The sequence below is a fragment of the Mesoplodon bidens genome (assembly GCF_964165515.1).
Source record: "Mesoplodon bidens genome assembly, chromosome: 2".
Classification (NCBI taxonomy): domain Eukaryota; kingdom Metazoa; phylum Chordata; class Mammalia; order Artiodactyla; family Ziphiidae; genus Mesoplodon; species Mesoplodon bidens.
In genome coordinates this window covers 175016126-175040123 of record NC_138177.1, presented here as the reverse complement: position 1 = coordinate 175040123, position 23998 = coordinate 175016126, and the positions used below count along the sequence as shown (strand labels likewise).

At 39.7% G+C, this 23998-nt stretch overlaps 2 protein-coding genes across 4 annotated transcripts in view; both read left to right on the top strand.

Moving 5' to 3' along the window:
- DDI2 (DNA damage inducible 1 homolog 2) overlaps nucleotides 1–14805 on the top strand; it is a 34604-nt gene extending 19799 nt beyond the window's left edge. For 2 of the 3 annotated variants that reach the window (XM_081224496.1, XM_081224494.1), the window contains 3 exons: nucleotides 1872–2000; nucleotides 7239–7342; nucleotides 9909–12232. In XM_081224496.1, coding sequence (XP_081080622.1) covers nucleotides 1872–2000; nucleotides 7239–7342; nucleotides 9909–10127 — 452 coding nt within the window. In that variant the 3' untranslated portion in view covers nucleotides 10128–12232. The other variant, XM_081224495.1, reaches the window with a different exon arrangement.
- Nucleotides 14806–14813: 8 nt separating this feature from the next.
- Nucleotides 14814–23239, top strand: RSC1A1 (regulator of solute carriers 1; the record flags this gene model as incomplete). Its single annotated transcript, XM_081224493.1, has 1 exon — nucleotides 14814–23239. The coding sequence occupies one exon, from the start codon at nucleotides 14814–14816 to the stop codon at nucleotides 16674–16676; it is 1863 nt and encodes a 620-aa protein (XP_081080619.1). The 3' UTR covers nucleotides 16677–23239.
- Between the last annotated feature and the right edge of the window lie 759 nt (nucleotides 23240–23998).

The following is a 23998-nucleotide window of genomic DNA, read 5'->3' as shown; positions in this document are numbered from 1 at the left end:
GAAGTGTTGGAATTGAATGAGAGGACAGTCAGCTGGGGAGGAGGTGGGTCTTGAGCTGGGCCTTAAAGCATAAGTAGAATTCAAAGAAAGTGAAAGTCGAGGAAGGGGCACTCTACAGGAGGGTCGGAGTGAGTAAGAGACAAAGGAGACACATTCCTCTGGGTAAAGTGGAAGGTTTAAAGCAGTCAGGCTATAAGGCTGGTATCTAAGGCTGTTCGGGCTGCCATATCAACACCGTAAACCGGGTGGCTTATAAACAACACAGATTTATTTCCCGGTTCTGGAGGCTGAGAAGTCCAAGATCAAGATGCTGGCAGAGGGACTTCCCTGGCGGTCCAGCGGTTAAGACTCGTGCTTCCAGTGCAGGTGCGGGTTTGATCCCTGGTGGGGGAGCTAAGATCCCACATGCTGTGCAGCGCGGCCCAAAAAAAAAGATGCTGGCAGATTGGGTACCTGATTCCTAGTTCATAGATAAACATCTTCTCCCTGTGTCCTCACATGGTGGAAGGGGAGAGGAAGCTCTCTGGAGTCTCCTTTCTACAGGCACTAAATCCCATTCGTGAGGGTTCCACACTCATGACCTAATTGATCACCTTCCAAAGGCCCCACTTCCTAATATCATCACATTGGGAGTTAGGTTTCAACCTGGACTTTGGAGGGACACAAGCATTCAGTCTGTAGCAGCTGGAAGTAGTTGGACCAGGGTGACGTGGGACCTGAGGCTGTGGTGATGTGGGTTGGAAGATCTTATAAAGAGTAGGAACCTTTGAGGACCTTGGAGCAGATGAATAAGGGATCTGAAGAAGGTGGTATTTTAAGAAGATTGAAGGCAGTGGCAGTTCTGGAGTATTCTGTACCCCTAAAGATCAGAACTATTTCCTTGCTTTAAACTGTATATCCACAGAAAGGATTGGAAACCAGAGAAGTTGTCCACTAGCTAGAGGGATAGAGTGTGAGCCAGGTTGATCGCCATGGTTAGAAGAAGAAAGGTCAGAAATTGCCCAGAATTTATTAACAGGATTGGAACTGAGTTTGAGAGTTGGGAGAAGGCTATAAGAAGAGGGGTCGAAAGTGAACAGTTGCCTATGTTTTATGGTTGTAAGAAAAAGAATTCCATTGGCAAAGAGAGAAATCCGAAGTGAGAATTATTTGCGGAGAAAGAGTATTTATACCTATTGGCTTTGAGATAGACATGTCCAAACACACAGGAATGTGGAATTAGATTCTGTGGAAGAGATTAGGACCCTAGATACAGATTAGAGAAGTGTCTGTCTTCTGCACAGGCTGACTCCAGCTCTGTGGGTGAGTGTATGTAACCAGGAGAGAAAAGACCTTAGTGCCCTCTTCCTGATAGGAAAGAGGGTCTAATTGTTGGAGCAGAGAATGGAGAGTTCAGTTCTAGTTTTTTGAGAGACTGCACGATGTATTTTTTAACTGGTAAATTAGAGTGTCCCAGAGTTTGAAATAAAAATAACTTGGTAAGATGTTTAGAGATACTCAGTGAAAACTGATCTGAGGGTGCAGTAGTGCTTAATTGAGTGTTTCCATCTCTAGACATAGTTTGACTTTTTGGAGATCCTTTCCACGTAGTTTTGCTTTCTGTTTTTAAAGTTTTAAAATATCATTTAATTATTACATTTAAACAATGTTATTTCCCTCAATGTGAAGTTTCTACACTGTGTTTCAGATTGCAGTGTAAAACTGAAAGTTGAACTAAGTGTAGCAAGAAGCCGGCTAGGTGGGAATAATTGTACACAGACAGAAGCTTGGGAGTATACTTGCTTTCTGCCCTGTTTTTAGTGCTGCATTTTTTTATCTTCCCACACATGTGGATTTTGTCTTTGTTATCTGATGTTTCCCTCCACCTCCAGGTGCCCAGATGACCATTATGAGCCAAGCTTGTGCAGAAAGGTGTAATATAATGAGGCTGGTGGACCGTCGGTGGGCAGGGATCGCCAAAGGAGTGGGCACCCAGAAGATTATTGGAAGGGTACATCTAGGTGAGTGCAGGGCACTGGGAGCCTTTGTAGGGTAGTGGACTTTAAAAATTCCTTTTGGGGGGCTTCCCTGGTGGCACAGTGGTTGAGAGTCCGCCTGCCGATGCAGGGGACACGGGTTCATGCCCCGGTCCGGGAAGATGCCACATGCCGTGGAGCGGCTGGGCCCGTGAGCCATGGCCGCTGAGCCTGCGTGTCCGGAGCCTGTGCTCCGCAACGGGGAGAGGCCACAACGGTGAGAGGCCCGCGCACTGCAAAAAAAAAAAAAAAAAAAAAAAAATTCCTTTTGGATAGGGGCATCTGATCCAGCACTCCCAGTCCCTAGCAATTTTAAATCCTATAGTCTATCAGAGTTATAATGTAACATTGTTTAGCTGGTTACAAAAAAACACCAGTCCCCTGTGTACTTCTGTTTCCTGCTCTTTAGAGATAATCCCTTTCCACTATTATAGCTGATTTCTTTTGGTGCTTACCTCCATATTTCTAAGTAACACGTTTATAGTGCTATTTACTGACAGGACTATGTAAATTCTGTTGAGAGCTGAGCCATCTAATTGAAAAAGATTGTTTTTCCTTTCATGTCTAGTATTTTTTCTCGAAATTTTTGTCTGTTGTATGTGTGTGTCACTTGGTTTTTTGGTTGTTACTCATCCCTAAACACGTACCTAGTGTGTAAATCTCCCTTATACATGTCATCCTATTGAAGATGCTTCTTCCAGCCTGGACTGGTGGTTCAAGGCTGCTTCATAGCTGTTGTTTTGGAATCTGGGTCCTGAAGGGTGCCTTTCATTTCCGTCTTACGTTGGATGATACGGATCCCATACTTTTTTCTTTTTTCTGCACTCCTTGGTTTATTAGAGTACATCTTCCAGTAACTTTCTGAGAAGAAGTGCACAGGAGTAAATTGAGGCCTTAAATATCAGAACACATCTTTTCTTCCAACATTCTACCCGTCTGAGTATGTTGGAAATCACTTTCCATCATGATTTTTGTCAGTGTGGCTTTGGAGAAGCTGGCCGCTATTCTGACTCTTGATCTTCTATGTGTCAGATTTCTTTTCCCTTTCTGAAGCTTGTAGATCTTCTCTTTGACCTCAGTGTTTTAAAATTTCACAATGATGTACGTGGGTGTAGTCGATCTCTTTTCATCTACTATGCTAGATACCTTTCAGTCTGGAAAAATGGTTCCAATATGATTTCCTCCCCTCTGCGATGTCTGTTATTCAGGTAGGATAATCTACTCTCATGGACTTGTCCTCTAGTTTATTTTCTTTCTCTTTCTTTCAGTGTGTTTTGGGAGGTTTTTAACGAGACTTCCTCAACTTTGTCTTCTAACCTTTCTTTTCTGTTTGGTACAGTTTCCTTTCATGTTAGATGGTTTTTCTCAAGTGTCTGGTGATCCTTGGCGTCTGCTCATATTTGAAGAGTGGGACACCAAAAGGCTATTTGGAAGGTTAGTTGGCTGGGTAGCCATGCTGATTGTAGGTGATCTGGAAGCTGGGACGGAGAAAAAGGCTAGAGTCTCAGTAAGCTTCCACTTAACCCCTCTAGTTTTCAGTTTGGTGCTTGTTGTTGTATCTCTATCTTCCTTCATGCCCACCTCTCTTACTAGAGCCTCTGTTGCACCCTCTTGAGAAAACAAACCTCTAGTCTACTGTTGGGGTAAGGCAGTAGTCACCTGGCTGAGCAGAGTGCAGGAGAAGGAGCCCTGAGGTCCAGTTGTGCCTCCATAGACCTTCAGCCAGTGCTCCTGCTTTGGGCTCACTCCACCCCTGTTTGCAGAGGTACTTGTTTCAACCAGCTCATCAGCCTCTTGGGATAAAAAGGGTTGCTGCTTAGTTTTCCTTATTGTCATCTGCTTTCTAGTTCCAAAATTGTGTTTCAGTTATCTCTTCCATTATTTTTGGCCTTAGTAATCTGTACATTTTAAAAGAAAAACAACTTTTCATTGTGGTTTTTTTTAGGAGTAAGTTAAGTTAAATACATGTGTTCAGTCCTTCGTCTTTAAGCAGAATTGTTCTTTTCTTTGTTTTTTTCTTTCATTATCCACTTAATTAGTTGCTCATTGTAGAGAATTTTGAAAGTATAGAAATGTGAAAAGAAGCAAAAGTAATTCTTTTAGGTGAGAATCAATCAGTAGTAGCATTTGGACATATCTCTTTCTGGCATTGTTTTCTTGTAAAAGGTGATCATATAATACTCTATAGAATTTTTATACTTTGCTTTAAGAAAAAGTAAGAGCATTTTCCAAATGCCATTATAAATTTCATAAGCATCACTTAAATAAATGCATAGCATTCTGTTGTATGGGTTTAATGGTCAACCTTTGGGATATATTTTTTCCCCCAATATTTTGTCATTGTAACATGGAAGTGCATTTTTGTGTAGTGTTGTGCAAACTGATTTTTTTTTCCTTAGTTAAAGTTCCCATAAGTGAACCTACTAAATCCAAGATTATGAATACCCTTTAAGGCTCTTGATATTGTTAACTGGTACCAGTCTAGTTTCTCCAGCACTGGTTGAACATTCCCTTAATTTCCTTATACAATCAAGTGTTTTTAGTTTTATCCCTTTAATTTGCAGATAAAAAAGTGGTTTTTTTACTGTAAATTACTTTTCTTTCATTGCAAGTGGTAGTTTTTCTACCTGTTTTCCTCTTCATATCTGTTTCATTTTTCCTGTTTTAATACATTTGTCTATTATTAGAAGTCTCCGTGTTTTCTATTATTGTTTTCTATAGAATAAGGATAGTTTAAATACCTTACCTCTTATGTACTTTCTTACACACAATAGGACTGAAATTGGGTAAGAATACCACAGACCAGTTGCTTCAGAGTCCGAGTTCTTAGATTTCTCATGGTTTTTAGTGAGAAGATAATAGGAGACAAATACCAGTCCCTTGTGTCCTTCTTTTGGTTACACAAGTTGTACCATTTTGCAACTTTGGCTATGATAGGTATCAAGAAAACCTTATAACAATAAGGGTAGTCTAAGTAAAGGAGAGCTACACCATGGATAGGAAGTTTCAATATGTTGGCGGTGGTAGTTCTCCCACATTCGTCAACAGAGTTGTTGTAATACATTTAAAACCCCAATAAATTGTTTTGTTTTGTTTTGTTTGTGAGACTTGATGTGTTAATTTTAAATTTTATGTAGGCCCTTTATGGCAGGAGTAGTCAAGATACTCTGGAATAACTTCCCCTTCTAGATAATATCAAGACCAAAGGACTAGAACAGAAACAGACCCATGCTTAACATGAACCTTGGTAAATGAGAGGGGAGATCTTATGGAGCAGTGGGAAAGTTTTAGGAAATGTGCTAGGACAATTGGGTATCTATGTGGAAAAAATGAATTGGAAATTGGACCCTGTCTCACATCACACACAAAAGTCAATCAGGGTTGATTAAAGGCCTGGATGTGCAAGGCAAAGTCAGGCTTTTAGAAGAAAATGTAGGAGAATGTCTTGTGTAGGGAAGGGGTTCTTTAAAAGACACAGAGGAGGGCTTCCCTGGTGGCGCAGTGGTTGAGAGTCCGCCTGCCGATGCAGGGGACACGGGTTCGTGCCCCGGTCTGGGAAGATCCCACATGCCGCGGAGCGGCTGGGCCCGTGAGCCTTGGCCGTTGAGCCTGCGCGTCCGGAGCCTGTGCTCCGCAACGGGAGAGGCCACAACAGTGAGAGGCCCACATACCGCAAAAAAAAAAAAAGACACAGAGGAAATTATTTGATAAATACAGCCGATTAAGATTAAGAACTTTTCATCAAACACATCTTAAAGAAAGTGAACAAACACAAACTAGGAAAGAACTTAGTAACATGTATAACAAATAAAGGATTCATATTTAGAATATATATGTATTCTGTGTGTTTGTGTATCCTCCAACTCAGTAAGAAAAACTGGTATATAAAAAATTGCAGAAACATTTGAACAAGCACTTCAAGTGGAAACTCAAATGGTTAATAAGTGTGTGAAAAATTGCTTTATCTCATTAATCAGGGAAATAGAGAATTACTTGCCAGATTTTAAATCTAATAATATTGAGTGTTGGGAGAATGTGGAACAATGGGAACTTTCCAAAAACCCCTGGAAACATTTTAGAAAATAATTCAGCATCAAGTAGAGCTGAGCTAATATCCCCTGGAACCCTGTATGTTTTCAGAGTATACCTTAGAGAAACTCAAGGCACACCAGGAGACAAGTGCAAGAATGCTCACGTTAGCATTGCTTACAACGGCAGAAACTGGAAGCAACCCAAAAGTCCCATAGCAGCAGAATGGATAAATAAATCAGTGGCAGTGTCTTAGACATTACAGTACTTACTCTTAGGGGTGGTATAAATGAAAGAAATACAGCCACGTGCACCCACAGGAATAAAATATCTCAAAGTATCTTTTGGGTAAAAGAAGCAAGTCATAGTTCAAAACCACAAAACTAACCAAAATGTTGCTTAGAAATCATAGAAAAATGGTAAGAACTCTAAGAAAAGATGGGAATGATTAACATAAAAACCAAGATAGTTGGAAGGGTTGGAGGAGGCAAAGAATAATCTATGATCTGTCGGACATACAGGAAGCTTCTTAGTTTTCTGTTTCTTAACCTGGGAAATAGATGCATGGGTATGTGTTTTATTATGCTTTATATTATATATATATATACAGTATATATATATATATTTCATATACTTTTCTGCTCATAAGACATAGTTAATGACAAAGTCATTTTTTAAAAAAAAAAGCTTAAATATGAAATAAGAGGAGTAATTGAGGAAAGAAGCAAGGCAGGAGACTTCAAGCAAAGAAACTTGGTTATGACAGGCAGTAATAAACAGTTTACTTCTTGGAGCTTAATTTAAAAGGTTTAAAGTGTACTGATTTTATTTTCCTTTTAGAAAGCCTTTTGTAAGTGTACAGGAAGCAGGTGGTTAATATTGAAGGAATTGGTCTTGGTCTTTTTTTTTTTTTTTTAATTCTTAATGCCAGCTTTCTTCACCAGCTGAGCGTGTATCATATATCAAGCCAGGTCTTGTGGGCAGTAATTCTACCCAATCCACTTTATGAGCTGGTGCCTTCATTGGCTTTTAACCTGATTATTGGTCTTACTGGATTTTCATACTTAACTCACTTGTTTGCATGCTTTGGCTTGACTTTGACCGATTGCAGGAAGAAAGACACAGAATGATAGATACATTTCCAGACCTTCCCTGGAAAAATCAGTAACCTCTTCCTTTCTTCATGTGCTTTAGCTCAGGTTCAAATTGAAGGAGATTTCCTGGCGTGTTCCTTCTCTATACTTGAGGAACAGCCCATGGACATGCTTTTGGGACTGGACATGCTGAAACGGCATCAGGTAATTAAAAGCTTCACTTTCTTTTTGCGTTGGCTTTTTGTGTGTTAAATGGTTATTCCATCATGGTTGTATATACTGGGAAACTAAGAAGTATGACTTCAAACCTGGAAAGGTCCTTAATTGGTGATGTTGTCATACAAGGCTTTGAAATTCTGTATCAGTAGAAATAGAACCTTTTTGTGAAATCTTTCTGAATCTGTTGAATCTTGCCATCTGTTTTGAGACTATAATGGACAATTTGGTTCCCTTGTGTAATTTTTAGTTTCTGATTAGAACTCAAGTAATTTTTTTTAAACAATTTTTTAATAATATTTATTTATTTGGCTGCTCTGGGTCTTAGCTGTGGCATGCGGGATCTTCGCTGCCAAGTGCGGGATCTTTTGATTGTGGCATGCGGGCTCTTAGTTGCGGCATGCGGGATCTGGTTCCCAGATCAGGGATTGAACCCAGGCCCCCTGCATTGGGAGTGCAGAGTCTTAACCACCGGACCACCAGGGAAGTGCCTCAAGTAATTTTTTGATGGGTTTGTAGGGAGATGTACATAATAATACACAATGATGATTTTACTGCGAGCCTAAGTTTAGTAAATCCTTAGTGGCTGGTCAAACAATACTTGGGGAGAAGAGCTTCGAGATTAAGGGAAAAGGTGTACATAAGATGTTGGGAATGGAAATGTTTATTTAGTACAGGGAGAATGATTTATAAATATTTTCATTTGCAGTGATTTTTATATTTCCATTCCGAAGCCTAATAATTTGTTTAAAGATAAACTTCACTCATTGAAGAAGCAATTATTGTGCTCTTGGGTAGTAAAAATTTTCCCGACAAGGTTTCATATCTAGTCAACATTTTTATGTCACTATTCTTCCTTTTTTTTTTTTAATTGGAGTATAGTCGATTTACAATGTTGTGTTAGTTTCAGCTGTCTACTCTTTTTTAGATTCTCTTCCCATATAGGTCATTACAGAGTATTGAATAGAATTCCCTGTGCTATACAGTAGGTTCTTATTAGTTGTCTATCTTATCGATATATATATAGTAGTGTGTATATGTCAATCCCAATCTCCCAATTTATCCTTCCCACCCTTTTCCCCTTGGAAACCATGAGTTTGTTTTCTACATCTGTGACTCAATTTCTGTTTTATAAATAGGTTCATTTGTACCACTTTTTTTAGATTCCACATATATGCAATATCATATATTTGTTTTTCTCTGTCTGACTTACTTCACTCAGTATGACAATCCCTAGGTCCATCCACATCACTGAAAATGGCAGTATTTCGTTCTTTTTTATGGCTGAGTAATATAAAAATATGGAACACTTCACGAATTTGCATTTCATCCTTGCGCAGGGGCCATGCTAATCTCTGCATCGTTCCAGTTTTTGTATATGTGCTGCCTAAGCAAGCACACTAATACTCTTTTTTAAATGTTTAATGTTAAATTCCCATTGAAATATATTGCATTGATATTCAAATCAAGGTGCATAGTTTTAAGTAGAAGGAATGAGCGAATGCACATATAAATAAAACCCGATTTATTAACTTGTTGCTAATCTTTCCCTATTTATTTATTTATTTATCGCTATCTTTAAGTCATGGTATAGACTAGCAGTCTCCAGCTTTACGGATTCAAAATAACTGTCCTATATTAAGTAATTATAAAAATATACTGAAAAAGAGGATAGCATAAGTATGAAATACAGAATACTTTTGTAGAGCTCGTCTTGTCCATATATCACTTTTGAGAACATTGGCATAGACTTTAAATATCAGCTATACTTTATACACTAAGCAAAAAGCAAAAATGTAGACCTATATAAATGGTATGTCTCAGTTTTAGTTTTTTAAAAGTCACTGATATGTTTCTAAAAGATGTGGCTGCTGATTATGGCGTGCCGTTTTCCAAATTTCGTACAATGAATATGTATTGCATTTGAATTCAGACATGAACAATTGCTGTGTTTGACAAAGAAGTGTAAACTGTATCCCATAAAGATCATTCTGCTATACAATTTAAATATTAAAAAAGATTCTAGGGCTTCCCTGGTGGCACGGTGGTTAAGAATCCGCCTGCCAATTCAGGGGACACGGGTTCGAGCCCTGGTCTGGGAAGATCCCACATGCCGTGCAGTAACTAAGCCCGTGCGCCACAGCTGCTGAGCCTGCGCTCTAGAGCCCTCGCGCCACAACTACTGAGCCCATGTGCGACAACTACTGGAGCCCGTGCTCCGCAACAAGAGAAACCACTGCAATGAGAAGCCCGTGCACCGCAGCAAAGAGTAGCCCCTGCTTGCCGCAACTAGAGAAAGTCAGTGCACAGCAACGAAGACCCAACGCAGCCAAAAACACATAAATAAATTAAATAGATATTTTAAATATATATATAGATATAGATTCTAAACTAACAGTGTCACATAGCTTAAAGTTTAAATACTTTTAGACAAAATTTTTTGAGCCATCTCTGTCAGTGTTGCTCTTTGTGAATGGAGTTTTAAATTCAAGATCATAATTTTCCTGCGTTGTGTTCTATCTGCTATCATCAGTGTTTGGTTTCTTTTTCTAAGTGTTCCATTGACCTCAAGAAAAATGTACTCGTGATCGGCACCACAGGCTCAAAGACCACCTTCCTTCCTGAGGGGGAGTTACCAGAGTGTGCCCGGTTGGCATATGGGGCCGGGCGAGAGGAAGTACGGCCAGAGGAGATTGCAGACCAAGAATTAGCAGAAGCCCTTCAAAAATCTGTAGAGGATGCAGGTATTTGGAGTGGCCAGGCTCTTAAATAATACTCGTTATTGGTGGGTGAGCCAGGGAAGTTGGAGCTTCAGAGGGGAATAGGGACCTTTCCAGTCGTAATCAGCCTCATCGTCCTGTTGTCGGTATGTTCCTTGTCTTCTTACTGCCTCCTCCCATCTCTAAATACAGTACAGAAAAGCTCCCGTGTTTCAGTAGATCCAGAAATAGCAATCCATTGCTGTGTGCGAGATAGAGTGGGGAGTTCTTTGCTTAGGCACATTTTGGTGGGATTCCTAAAGAATCTTGTCTTTTTTTTTCTTGAAGAAAATTATAACAGTAAGCAGAAACTTCCTTTTGAGTTTAACATTTCCTGGAAATTTTCTTGTTCTTTTCTTAGGCCCATTTATTTGGAGGATGACATTGTGTCTGTGACTAAGCAGCACTAAGCTTGTTAATATCTACTGAAGGTGCTGCCACCGAAATGAAGCTACCGAATACTTTTTTTTTCCTAAGTCTCAGTTGTTGTAGCTTCTTTATTTCTAAAGATCAAACCAAGTTGTCTGGGTAAAATGGAGGGACACAGTTATGCTGAAATCCCACTTCTGTGGATAAACTTTCCCCATCTGTTACAGAACAGTGACTCTGGAATATATTTTCTAGAAGCTAAAGAGAATTAACTTTTAAGTTTGAGTTATTTTAAAGTCTTGAGCTGTAATTCTTCATTAGTGACTAATATCACACATTGCATTTGCTGATATAGTAAAGTGTATTAGAGCTATAAGTTCAGGGAATAGCTTTCTCCTAAGGACAAAAAAGATAAGAGCTTTAACAATAAGCAGCCAGATTTTGCCAGTGTATATCACCAGAGAACATCCGGTGGTCTAGCTTTGAGACTCTTTAGAGTGAGCGTGAGTAGCAGATGGAGTTTCCAAGCTGGCTTTGTTCCGAATCTGCTCCTCCACCACCTTTTGGCTCAGTTTTACATGTGAAGTACAGTTTGGGTTGTGATTTAAGTATTTGGTAGGAAGGGGAGGATTTTGAACAACCAGACAGAGAAAGACTAAATTAATCGTTTTAACCTTACCCACAAGGCAAGCTTGAATGAGTTTGACATATCAACTTAGAAGGTTTTACTTTTTGTTTTGTTTTGTTTTGTTTAGTAACTTGTCAGCTTAGTCATAATACTATACATTAATAAAATGAGGATATGTTATCATTTTGTGAAACCTCTATTGCCCCCCCCCCACAGTTTTGGTGCCTTTACTTGAGAAACACTAGCTGACGGTAGCAGTGCTTTATAACCTACTAACAGTTACCCTCTTTGAGTAATTACTTTTAATAAAAAGTTGAAGAGATTAAAATAGAAACCACAGATGTTTTCAGCCATAGTGAAGGAGGTGTACCCGTTTTAAAGGATTAAAAGGAAGTGGCTCTTTACCCTTGTGACCTTTTGTTACTGACAATGTATGGCTTGCGCTAATTTTTGTAATGTTTAAATAGTGAGATAATTCTTCAACATCAGATTCTATTTGTTTGGAACATCAGCTTCCCACTATTATCAAAATCACCTACCCCTAGACATAGTAGGTGAACGTATTTTCGCTAAAAACTGTCTCTTTGGTGGATACTCTGTAGCAGAATGTCTTTATCTTTTCTATTGATTAAAAAGTAATTCAAAAAAGTAATAATTCAGAGTATTTAAAAAAATAAAGACGGTAAGCCAGGATAAGTAATCAGGTTTGGTTTGTTTTTCTTCTAAAATAAATCTCAACTGAAAAAGAGATTTTGAAAGTTACTATAATATGTGTTCGCTCACCTTTACTCCATAAGATTTCCATATCATGTAATTCTGTCTATGGATCTACTTTTTTTCACCTATTTCACATGTTTGCCCATGAATTCTCTGTGTAGGTGTGTAAAATTAATTTCTTTCCAAGTTCTGTTGAAAATCTGTTGAAGTTGACACATTGCTTTATGTATTGTGAGAGAATTAAAGCAACCAGAAAATCTTTTTGATGTCCAAACTACAGGAACGTTCCCCCACTTTGACTCTACCAGTTCCTGACCTTAAAGATGGCAAAGGAGTGGAGACTATAACCCTGCATGCTGTGTGGTTTGCATTGTTAACCCAAGGTTTGCTTGTCTGTTTCCTAATTCAAACAGAGCGTCAGAAGCCATGATGCATGTAGTGTGTGTGTACTGCAGCTGGAGTGGGCCCCAGACCAGGTATTTATAGACACCACGTTAAGCCTTCCACCCAGTCATCGTCTGTGGTCTGAAAGACTTCGTATCCGCAGCAATTCTAGAATTTAGCTTCTGTCATTCACCACTTCACCTTGTTTAATCTGGTTACAACTAGCCTGTATGTGTATTTGTATGTTGGCATACATACATATCTAAGCATGGTTTCCTATTTAAAATTTTATCAGTCATTAGAACAGTTCGAGGGGGAAAAAAATCCCAGCGAAAACAAATGACCATTGTGAATATCAAATCAAGAATATTAGCATCACAGCACTTTGTTGTTGGAGATGGCTGTGTTATTAGGGGTTTTGTAAGTCCCTTTCTTCTGAAAAACTGAAAGTGTATTTTTCACATTACTGCACACAGCTACCAGCATTATAGAGGGGCTGAAATTTTCATTCTGTTGAAGAAATGGAAACAGGCCAGGTGATTTGGCCAGGGTTACAGAGTCAATAACATAGGCAGGACTGAAGTTTAGTCTTCCAACAAGAGCTGAAACTTTGCTTTTCCCTCTCTCCCTAGCCTGACAGTTTTCCACAGGAGGCTCTCTGCTTCCATCTCCCTGTAGTGCAGATACGATAAATGTCAGCCTGAGTGCACTGACTGATCTATTAAAAGAAGGAAAAGTGGTCTTTTTAGACTACCAACCTAGGACTTTATAGGGGTTTGCAGGCTGGTTGTAACTAGATATATAGCATTTAATTGCTTCTTTCTTTCATTTTCCTTGTAAGGATGGGTTAAAAGCAGCCATCTTTAATTATTAATGTCCGTTGTCCTCATCCTCTTCTCCTGTGCTATAGTACTGACCCAGTCCTCCCCTACATTTAGGACTTAGGCCAGTGAAACTGACCATCTCAGCTACAGAAGGACTATATGCTGCTTTCATAGTGAGTACGGAGTACATTGAGGTCATGTTCACCTTCACCTCCCCCAGCTGTTACAACTGACATACCGTTGCCAGAAGGCCATTACCTTTGCCCACCTCTGTGCTGCTAATAACATGGATATTTCACTACAGTGCATCTTTGTGTTCTCATTAACTCAAAATTGAACCTCTTTCAGAGTCAGCCTTAGAGATTGATAAATAAAACTAATAACTGTGTTTCTAGACTCTAATGAATATAGTTTACACTGAGATATATGCTGTTTTCCTGATTATCCCTAAACTATAAGGTTATTTCACAAGAAGTCAGTAACTTCCTGACATAGTGCTTCATCTTTTCAAGATGTTAACCTGTGTTGGATTAGAATGATTTAGAGCCTTTTGAATCATAACTGCATTGCTTCATGACTTCTTAAGGTACAGTCAGCATGAAGCATTTGAGTTGCATCTGTCCTAATAGTTTGTATTGTGATGTCATTTTTCTTACCAGCCTTTGACTTTTAATTAAAGATCTTGTAATAATTGCATAGAGGTCAATTTTCAATTGCATTAGTGGCAAAAGGAGAGCTGGAACTGGTGTTTAATGACATCATGATGTTTACATTGAGGTGTGGTATTTAATCCTTCCATTTTTTATGAGTGGTCAGTAAGTTGCAGTGGATCTGAATTGTTACTGCTTATTGGAGAATTTATGAACTATATCCCTCCACTGCCCTCCCCTGCCCACATTTCCCTGCCCTTAAGGTACTTAAATATTCTTACTTAGTTGTTAATATGATAAAGTAACTGATAATCCTTTTTAAAGTTGCATTATTTGGTAAGATAATAATTGGGGTTTAATCTGTTTGATCTTTAGCGCTTTTTTTTTGTTCTGAGTCAAGCTCCCATCGTTTTTGGAATGTTTGGATAGAAATAAATAGAATGTTTGCTTCTCTGTCTTCTGAAGGTCCCTGAGCAGTGTCACATTCTTATTTCTCTTTATAATTCCTGCTCTGTCCCAGCTATACCTGGTTTAGACTTCTCAGTGTTCACATTTGACACTCTGAAAGTGAATTGGCACGAGAATCATTCTCGTACTGAAATCCTCAAGATTGTATTGTGCTTTTAAGAATCACCTGAGGAACTTACTGAAGATACAAACTCCTGGGTTTATCCCAAGGATGGTTTCCAGAACCTTCATGCTTAGGAAACATGCCAGGTGATTTTAGGGCAAGTGATAGAGAGAACACACTTGGAGAAACTATTCTAGAGTTCTGAACCCACTGAGAATAAAGATACATAAATGTCCTTCAGTCTTGAGCACTAACTCAGCCCTTATGTGGCACTTAAATAAAAATATTGAATTACAGTACACATATTTTGTTAAGAACATGCCTACCTCTTGTCCTGATGCTATGATGTTAAATTGTCCACCACGATGAGAATGGTTCGTGTATAAAGTCTATAAACATAAGACAAACCCAAGTTTAAGGACCTGATTTTGTTCTGTCCTGTTTAGATTTGTGTTTCTCTGATAATTTAGTGGACTTTGTAACCTGCTAATGAATCTTTTTTCCTTTCACTGTTGTTCTATATAGAGAAAAGCGGTAAAGAAACTACCTCACTGGGAATGTCATCATTACCACCTTCAGATGGATTTCACCATCAAGCCCATCCTTCAGGACAGGGTCCTGAGATCGGTAATCCTTCACGTCTTGCTCACTCTGTCTCTGCTTCAGTCTGCCCTATTGAGCCCAGCGACCCAGCCAGCATTGAACCTAAAGCTCTGAAGGCTTTGAAGGCTTCAGCTGAATTCCAGGTAACCTCTGAAAAGAAAGAACATCTTCCTCTACAGGATCTTTCTGATGGTGCTTCTTCAGCAGACAGTGCTCCAGCAGATCAGAGTCCAGCTATGCCTTTGCAGAATTCACTCGAAGAAGCCATTGTTGCGGATAATCTAGAGAAATCTGCTGAAAGAAGCACCCAGGGCCTCACATCTCATCTCCACACAAGACAGGAAGTTAGTTTATCTGTCACTAGGATGCAAGAACCACAGAGGCTTGAAGGTGAGAAGGGTTGGCGTCCAGAATATCAGGACCTGAGTCAAGCGAGTGGCCTTCAGCAGCACGAAGAACCAAGGAATGAACAGCATGAGGTTATACGACAGAACGCTCCACATGGCCAAGCACATCTTTGGAACACAGGGGGCCTCGAACTTCTTGGAGAAAGGCAACAGGATCAACAGAGAAGTACGGAAGCTTCGGAAGCTACAATGAAAGGAGACAGGCTAGAGCAGACTGTGGACCTTTCGGGTACAGAGAAAAATATTCTACCTTCAGGATGCTTTGGCTGCTCAAGTTCAGAAACACTTATGGAAGTAGATGTAGTTGAACAGCCCCTAGTTGCTGTGCTTAATTCAGCAGGTGGGCAGAATACCAATGTCAGGAACATCGGTGCATCTGATCTCACCTTAGATAATCCCTTGATGGAAGTAGAAACATCAAAATGTAACCCTTCCTCTGAAATTTTGAGTAATTCCATTTCGACTCAGGATTTACAGCTTCCAGAAAGTAATGTTGAAATGTCTGGAACAAGTAAAGAATACGGGAATTGCCCCTCCTCTTTAACAAGTCTCTGTGGCAGTTGTCAGCCATCTGTAGAGTCCACAGAGGAATCTTGCTCATCCGTAACGGCAGCCTTGAAGGAACTTCATGAACTTTTGGTCATTAGTAGTAAACCAGCTTCAGAAAACACATCGGGAGAAGTTATCTGTCAATCAGAGACAGTAACTGAGGGCCAAACAGGTATTAAGGACCTTTCTGAGAGATGGACCCAAAATGAGCATCTTACAGCTACCCCGAGTGAACAGTGTTCACAGGTCTCCTTTCATCAGGCCACATCTGTAACAGTGAAGACAGAAGAATTAACGTACACTTCAGCTGACGCTGGAGTAGAAGACGTAGACAATACTAACTTCAGGGGTCCAGGTGATGGCATATTAACTGGTAGGGAAGGTGTCCCCAAGTCTAAGGAGTCAGTAAATGAGAGCAGTTCTGTCACTGTAGCCTCAGCTGAAATGTCTGATCAACTACATTGCACCTTTGGTGTAGAAATTTCACCCAGACTTTTAGCAGGTGAGGAGGATGCACTCAATCAGACTTCTGAGCAAACTGAGTCCTTGTCATCCAGTTTCATATTGGTTAAAGATTTGGGTCAGGGCACACAGAATCCAGTGACAGACAGGCCTGAGACTAGAGAAAATGTCTGTTCTGAAGCTGCAGGGCCACTTCTAGAATTTGTACCACCTACCAGCCATCCATCATCAAGTCCCTCCTTTCTTGCACCATTAATTTTTCCTGCTGCGGACATTGACCGGATTCTCCGTGCCGGCTTTACTTTGCAGGAAGCTCTTGGGGCTTTGCATCGAGTTGGTGGAAATGCAGACCTTGCACTTCTTGTTTTGCTAGCAAAGAACATTGTAGTTCCTACATAACCATGGAAAAGTGGGCTAGACCATACTCCATTCCCTTAAAAAAAGCTATATATCTACACATACACATACACACTCACCACATATACAGTATATGTAGAAACCTGCAAGCAGAATGTTGAGCCAGATTTTTTTTAAAGATTTTTTTCGGCCAAAGTAATTTATGATCTCTTGTCTGATGAATTTGTCTATTCTATTTGTTAAAATTTGGGCCTTTTTAAATGTATTGGCAGTATGTGCATACAGAAGCTTTTTATTAACATTAAGATGATGTATTCTGGAATAAAATTGGTGGGTTTGTGTATAGCATACCATTTTAGAATGAGAGTGAATGCATTAAAAAGCAGAAGCCGTGAGAAATCCCACCACCCATGCAGCTAAAAACAGATCAACTTCATAATTTGGCTGTGTCTGTGCTGTAGGCAAGGTGTGGCTTGTTGACTCAATTTTTGGTTTACAAACTTGATTACATGTTTGGTGTTTGGAATCATACTTAGTGTTTATGTATTATGATTCATCGGTTGTAACAGGAAATTGAAGAATATCTCCTAGAGTGGTATGTTTTTATTCGTGTGGTTAGGATTTGACATTTTAATGGGATGAGTTGGGAGGGTTTAAAACTTGGGCTGCTTTGTACATCACAGGCTGCTGCATGGATTGCCAGATACCTTGGGTGGGATACTGTGAGGGAATTAACATTAGAGCGAACCATGGTGCTACCCAGACTAAAAAAAAGAAAGAAAAAACTGTAATTCCATTTGCAAATGTCATGGTGATGTTTCAAGAACTGTGAGTGAAAAATAATGGCCTAAACACTGGAATTAACTAGTGACTGGGTTTGGTAGCATCTCACTGATCACAGCTCAACCCTTAATGACTAACGATGAACTAATGTTCAGCTAGTGGGTTGATTGCCAGCAGTTTATTTCCTTTCCAAACTCATCTTCTTCTAGGAAGTTCTTCTAAAGCTCAGTTTGAGCTGTGATCTGAGTGAAATATTCAAGTGTGATAAATAACCTTGTCACTGGTTTGTCTTGGTGCTTGGAATGGTCAGTGTATCTGGTGAGTGTCTTTCATGGCAGTGGAAATAGTAATTGGAGTTTCTGACTCAAGTGGCCTTGGTAGAGTTTTCCATCCCTTTCTTTCCTCAGGAGTTTCTTTTTTTAAGCAAGATTCGTCATAGTTGTGTTTACACATGTCAAGTTAGAGTGGGGCATAGTATATAGATGTATTTATTGTGGCCTTTTTTTATATGAGGACTAGCCCTTGGAAATCATTGTCCTGTGGGCCCCACTGTGCAATAATTCTACTGGGTAGATTTTAGATACTTTTTTTCGTGGAAAATAAACCCTCTTATGTACCTAGCAGGAATCTGAAATCTTGGTTTTATTGAAGAGAATTTTGAGAATGATAATTCCCTATTCCAGGTTATAATTTGCAATGTGTTTGAAACAGAAGCTTCAAAAGGGTGATTTGTGAACTTTTAACTTTAAGTGGTTTTTGTCTAAAGTCTTACTCTCTTTACAAGCTTATTCTTTCTGTCAAAATTCACGTCATTGAGCACAATCAAAATGGAGGCTCATATCTCAGGAGTTTTAAAATTTTTGATTTGGGGGCACTTAGACATTTCTTTTACCCTATTCCATGTTCTTTCTTTTAGCTGTGAGGTTTGTATGTGTGTTAGGAGCCTGAGTGATATGATGGAAAGTTGCATAGATTCCTCGTGACCCTCTGAAGTTAGGGAATGGTTGACAGAAGGAGTTGTAGTTTACTGTGTTCAGAAGGGCGCTCAGAACAAGTTAGCCAGATTGTCTTTCAAGTGTTCTTTTAGACAATCATGTGCTGTAGATCCCTTTGCCTGCCCTACACCAAAGATGTAAGATGCACTAGGAACCTGCTTATAGGATTTCTGTCAACTGACTCTTAGAGCTGTGACTGTAATTAAGTAGTGGTGCTATGATTGAAGCAAAATGTAGTAGCAATGCAATGGGCCCCGGATTTGCATTGTGGGTGTGCTTGAGAATTTATTCTAAGCTTATAAATCTTGAGGGTCACAAAGTGGGGTGAGTGTAGGGTCACAAAGTGGGGTGAGTCTATGACGGTAGACTCCTCCAGAAAGGCCTTCTGTATGAAGATGGGCCTCAGGGTTTTCTGTACTAGCAGTCCCTCTGACTGCCGTTCAGAGGCTTGGCCACTGAATTTTCACCGTGTGGAGATTTGGGAGTCAGTCCCAGGTGGGATATAGAATATCAATCTGGAAAAGGTTTCATTACGATAGCTTTTATTGTATGTATATGTATATTTATTTCTAGGAGAAAATTGGATAGGCCTGTCGTTGTACATGTATTCTTATTAGGAATACTTTGAGCTTAACCCACTTGCCAAATATGCTTGTCCTTTTTCATCATTTATCTTTCAACTTATAATTGCTTTTGATTTTTTAAATCTTCCTGTCCATCGTTTGTATGAAAGTAAAGTTGTTGACGTTGTCAAGATTTTGAATCATTTTTAAATTCAGCAGTTGTAAAACACAAAAGGAATTCGGGAACATGGCACTAGTGAACCTTCATTTTCAATTTTTATTCAAAGTGCAGAAATTAGAGATTAACTTCTCCAAGAATAGGATAAAATCATTGTGAACTCCTCTGGTTGCCAACAGAACTGATAATGGCCAGCCATAACCAGTAATGGGCTGCTTTACTGGATAGCTCCTTTGCCATAACTGGTAATGGACAGCCTTGTGGTCAGCACGTACCTCCAAGGGTGGTATCTGTTTATTCACCAAAGAGAGGAGAAGATTTACCTATATGACTTCTGCAGTTTCCCTTTAGTTGGTTCCTGTGTATAAGAATGTGCTTGGTAACCAGACAGCTATACCTAGGCTATAGGTTTTGCCATTGCAGCTGGTAAGAATTATTTCCACTCGTACCTCTTCAGGCATCCAGACATCAGCCACTGGCCTTCATCCCACAGTTTGGGCTTTAGCCATTAACATATAAAGATTACCAGTTGCAAAGGGAACTACATAGATGGTGAGTGTGTATGAAAACTGTTCTGCCTTTCAGCCTACAGAACTTTCCAGAGCTCCTTGTCTCCCTATATACTGAAGGGAGACACACACCTTGTATTTTTTCCCAGAGCATTTCTCCAGTAAGAGAGTTACATGGAAAGAATATGAGACTTTGTGTCACTGATTCTATGATAACCAGCTAAGGTGGAATCTGCCTGTTTTTCCCTTAGCACAGCTTACTATCCCTAGTAAAAAGCCATAAAAATTTAGTTGGTTTAACCATCCGTTCATGTGTATATAATACATGTGTGATAGACAGATATCCTACAGTTAATTTTACATAGATTAAAAAGCAAACAATTTTTATATCTACAGATGTAGTCTTCAGTTATGGTGGTTTTTATGTGTATAAAAAACAGCCTTGCAAGTAACTGGCCAGGAGAGTTGCAGTACATTCTGATTTCCTTTTCCTATCTCTTTGCCACCTGCAGAGAGTATAAGCAGGATAATTGAACTGCTGCACATTTCAAACTAGTTATCAGTGGTAACATATCATAAGAGAAGCTAACTGGATTATGCATTCTCTAGCACAGATACCAAAAAGCCAAATATCTCCTTTGAATTTGGTGACTTAGTGTAGTCCACGGCTGAACTAGAAAGAGAGTTCTCAAGAGTTCCCTTCCGAGCAGATGAATGCTAACTTAGTTCCGTAAAATAAAAATAGCTTTCTTTCTGAAAGATTTTAAAATGCCAATTCCTGTTAACAACAAAGTAAATTCAAAGCATGTCCTTGAGAACCAGAAATGTAAAATCATGGCTCAAATTCTCTACCTTTGTGGTCCCTCGGTAGATGTTACTAGGAGTTCATTGAGTAAATCAAAGAACTTAGAGGAGGAACCTTTGATATGCTTGATTTTCTCTCGTGCCTTAGTTTCTCCAAATAGCAGAGGCATCAAATTTGGGTGGGGAATAAAAGTGGAAGGAGGCGGGTAGCAGGGAAGTCTGAGAACGGCTCTCCTGGAGATAGGCATGCATGGAGTGGTCCTAAGGCTCGCCTTTGTTGTTGGTTGAGAATTATCCTGCACCAAATCATTAGATTTCCCCAGGTAGAAGGATTATGACATGGCTTTTTTGTATCAGGTATACCCCCAAAAAATGGTTTCTATATGTTTATTATGTTCTTTGTTGCACTGTCAGTATTGTGGTGAAGGCAGAGCAAAAGTTCAAGAAAATCTTATATTACAGGAAACGTTTACTCTCTTGAAGGCTATGCAGTTTGAATCTTTGAATAAGAGTTCATTATTCATTCAAACATTAAGTGCCTGTGTGCCAGGTACTGGTGAGCACTGGGGATACAGGAGTGACTAAAACAGACTGGAAGCTGCTCTTGTGAAGCTTTCAGTCTAGTAAAGAGACATGAAACAAATTTTAGCTTCAAGTGCAAGATCTGTTTTTGCCTATTAGCATCATTTATTTTAAAAGTCATATTAGGATGATTTGGTTCAAATTCAGAGAAACCTGGGAAAATCAGGCTCAAAATGGAATTAGATGCTGTGAACCTAAAACTGCTCAGAAAAATATATTTTTTAAAAAATGGAAGTGGAGAAACCAACAAAAAATGTTCTCACATTTGGTAGAAACACTTGAAGAGATCAAGGATTCAGAAATAAATGTATACTGTTGGTGGAGGGGGAATTGGGCAGGATAGAAGTGCAAGTGCAAGTAAATGGAAGATGACCTAAGATGCACAAGTGACAGTCAACTTTTCCTTCCATCAGGACCTCCTTCCATGCAGGGTAGAAATACGGAGTGTGCTGCGGCATCTTTCCCACTCCCCCTCTGAGCACTGGAATACTAACCATCTGGGCCAACAGGACTTAGCAGAGGATTCTGGAGGATTTGCTGTTTTAAAGCAGCTGAGTGCAAGATGTGAAAATAGGAATCAAGAGCAGAAAATGTAGCAAGCAGTGGTTTGGGGACTGGATGGTGGGCAGAATTTATTTACAAGAAGATTCAAGGCTCTACCAAATGTTTCTACAGGACAGCGCCATCAAAAGGACATTCTTTAACCCACTATTTAAAACATCACTGTGTATGTAGTAATCCTGAAGGAGACAGGTAGAATTTCTCGACCTTAACTGCTAGTGACTTCTGAGGTTTACAGTTAGAAAACTCTCACAGGTTGATCTGTTATGTGCTGGTGATTGGTAATCTAGACCCTCTGGGGGCTGTGAAAGGTGAGAGGATATAGCAGATAAGTTTCAGAGCACAAACTTAGGGAATGAAAGCTACAGAGAAAAATGGTGCAAGGGCATAGGAGTTAGAGGATATTTCTTTAACCTAAGAAAAGTTAAGCAAACTACAGAAGACTTGGGGTGGGGGTGTGGAATGCAAAATTGGAATAATTTTTACAGAATTATATTTCTTTGAACACGTACCATAGGAAGGTTTTGATTAGCTGACTTGGGGAAGGGGCATGCTGGTATATTTTTTTCCTGGGAAGATGCATGACTAAAAAATTATTTTATTTACCATGAGTTTGTTTTACATACAACTTTGAATGATGCATCAGTGACTTAAAGAAAGGTAGACCTCTGTAATTTCCTATCAGAGGCAGTTACATCAGTTTGTTTCTAGATTCCTTTGGTCTGAGATTACCTGATGCTAACCAGACTTCTTTTTCTTTCCCTGAAGGCCCCACAGCTTTGAGTGTATGCTTCCCATCTGAGACCTTTCCCTCTGAATGATAGTATTTCCATTCTCTATTCTCCTGATCATCCTTTTGAAATAGTTCTGGTGACATACTCAGATCAACGTATTTGCTTTTTTTTACTATGCGCTTACAATGAACATTGACTTGCCCATTTTTATTCAAAATTTTATTTCCATGGCAAGTTGGGCTAATGGGCTTTGCACTCAAGTAAGGTTTGTTTACCAGTTTTGTAGCCATATTTGGCCAATTTTAGCAAAAAGAAAAAATCCCTCTTTTCCCCTTTGTTCTTGCAGTCGTACTTTTATTGCTTTCCTGATTTTTCTTTAAGCTTTGAGACTACTGCATCTTACAAGAACAACTAGGATGATTGGCAAAATAGGCTTGCCAATCCGTAGCTCTTTTACTCCCATAATGCTTTGGTTTTGAGAGTTGGGAAAACTCTGAGAACTTAAGGGAACCAAACTCAGGAATCCCACAGTTGGTTGCATTGTGCCATTGGTTTAGGGGCTAGACATAGGACCTGTCTGCAGCTGAGTGAACTAGATGCATTTGGGTTTGAGTTTTTGTCGGATACTGAAATGTAAGTCAGCCCTAAGTAATCAAAACACTTTATTTTCTTTTTCTTTTTTTTTAATAGGAACTTTCTGAAGAAAAAGTGATGTGTAAATCATTTGATATTTAAGACAATAAAGTTTTTATCATAAACTCTTGTTTGATCAGTTTCTTTTAAATTGAGATGGCTGGTTACTTTTCTCCTTGTCTCTGTCTCCCTGCCCTTTAAATAACTTATACCCAGGCACTGTGACTTGTGGCCATGAACCTAAATGCCAGAAGAAGTGGGCATCTCCAAGCCATTAGTCACCTCCAGATAAACACTGCAGGAGGACATGGCCATCTGCTGATGTGAAATGTCTGCATTTGGTGACTGCACAAGCAGTGGATGCACAGCAATAGAAACAACACTGGTGACAGGGTACTGTGGTTCAGACTAGTCTCTAGAGCTAGGCTGCTTGGGTTTGAATTCCAGCTTTGCCACTTGCTAGCTGTGTGACTTTGGGTAACTTCCCTAAACTTTCTGTACCTCAGTTTCCCTGTCTATAAAATGGGGGACTTTTGGGGTGGTCGTAGGGGGTTGTGAGTAGGTTGGAAATATCCTGGGATGTTAACTAGTGTGGAGTTACTGCCTTGTGCATGAGTTTGTGCTGTGGGGCCTTTATTTGAAAGGATTTCCAATGTACATGGATCAGCTTGTATATACAGGGAGTAGTTTGAACAAATCCCCCCGTGTTCTGTTATCTTTCCTTGCCTATATAAAAAGAATGCTGAGGGCTTCCCTGGTGGCGCCAGTGGTTGAGAGTCCGCCTGCCGATGTAGGGGACATGGGTTCGTGCCCCGGTCCGGGAAGATCCCACATGCCGCGGAGCGGCTGGGCCCCTGAGCCATGGCCGCTGAGCCTGCGTGTCCGGAGCCTGTGCTCCTCAGTGGGAGAGGCCACGAGTGAGAGGCCCGCGTACCGCAAAAAAAAAAAAAAAAAAAAAAAAAAATGCTGAGAGCAAAGCCTACTTCTAGTTGGAGGTAAGAAGTACTAATTATTTTGCCATT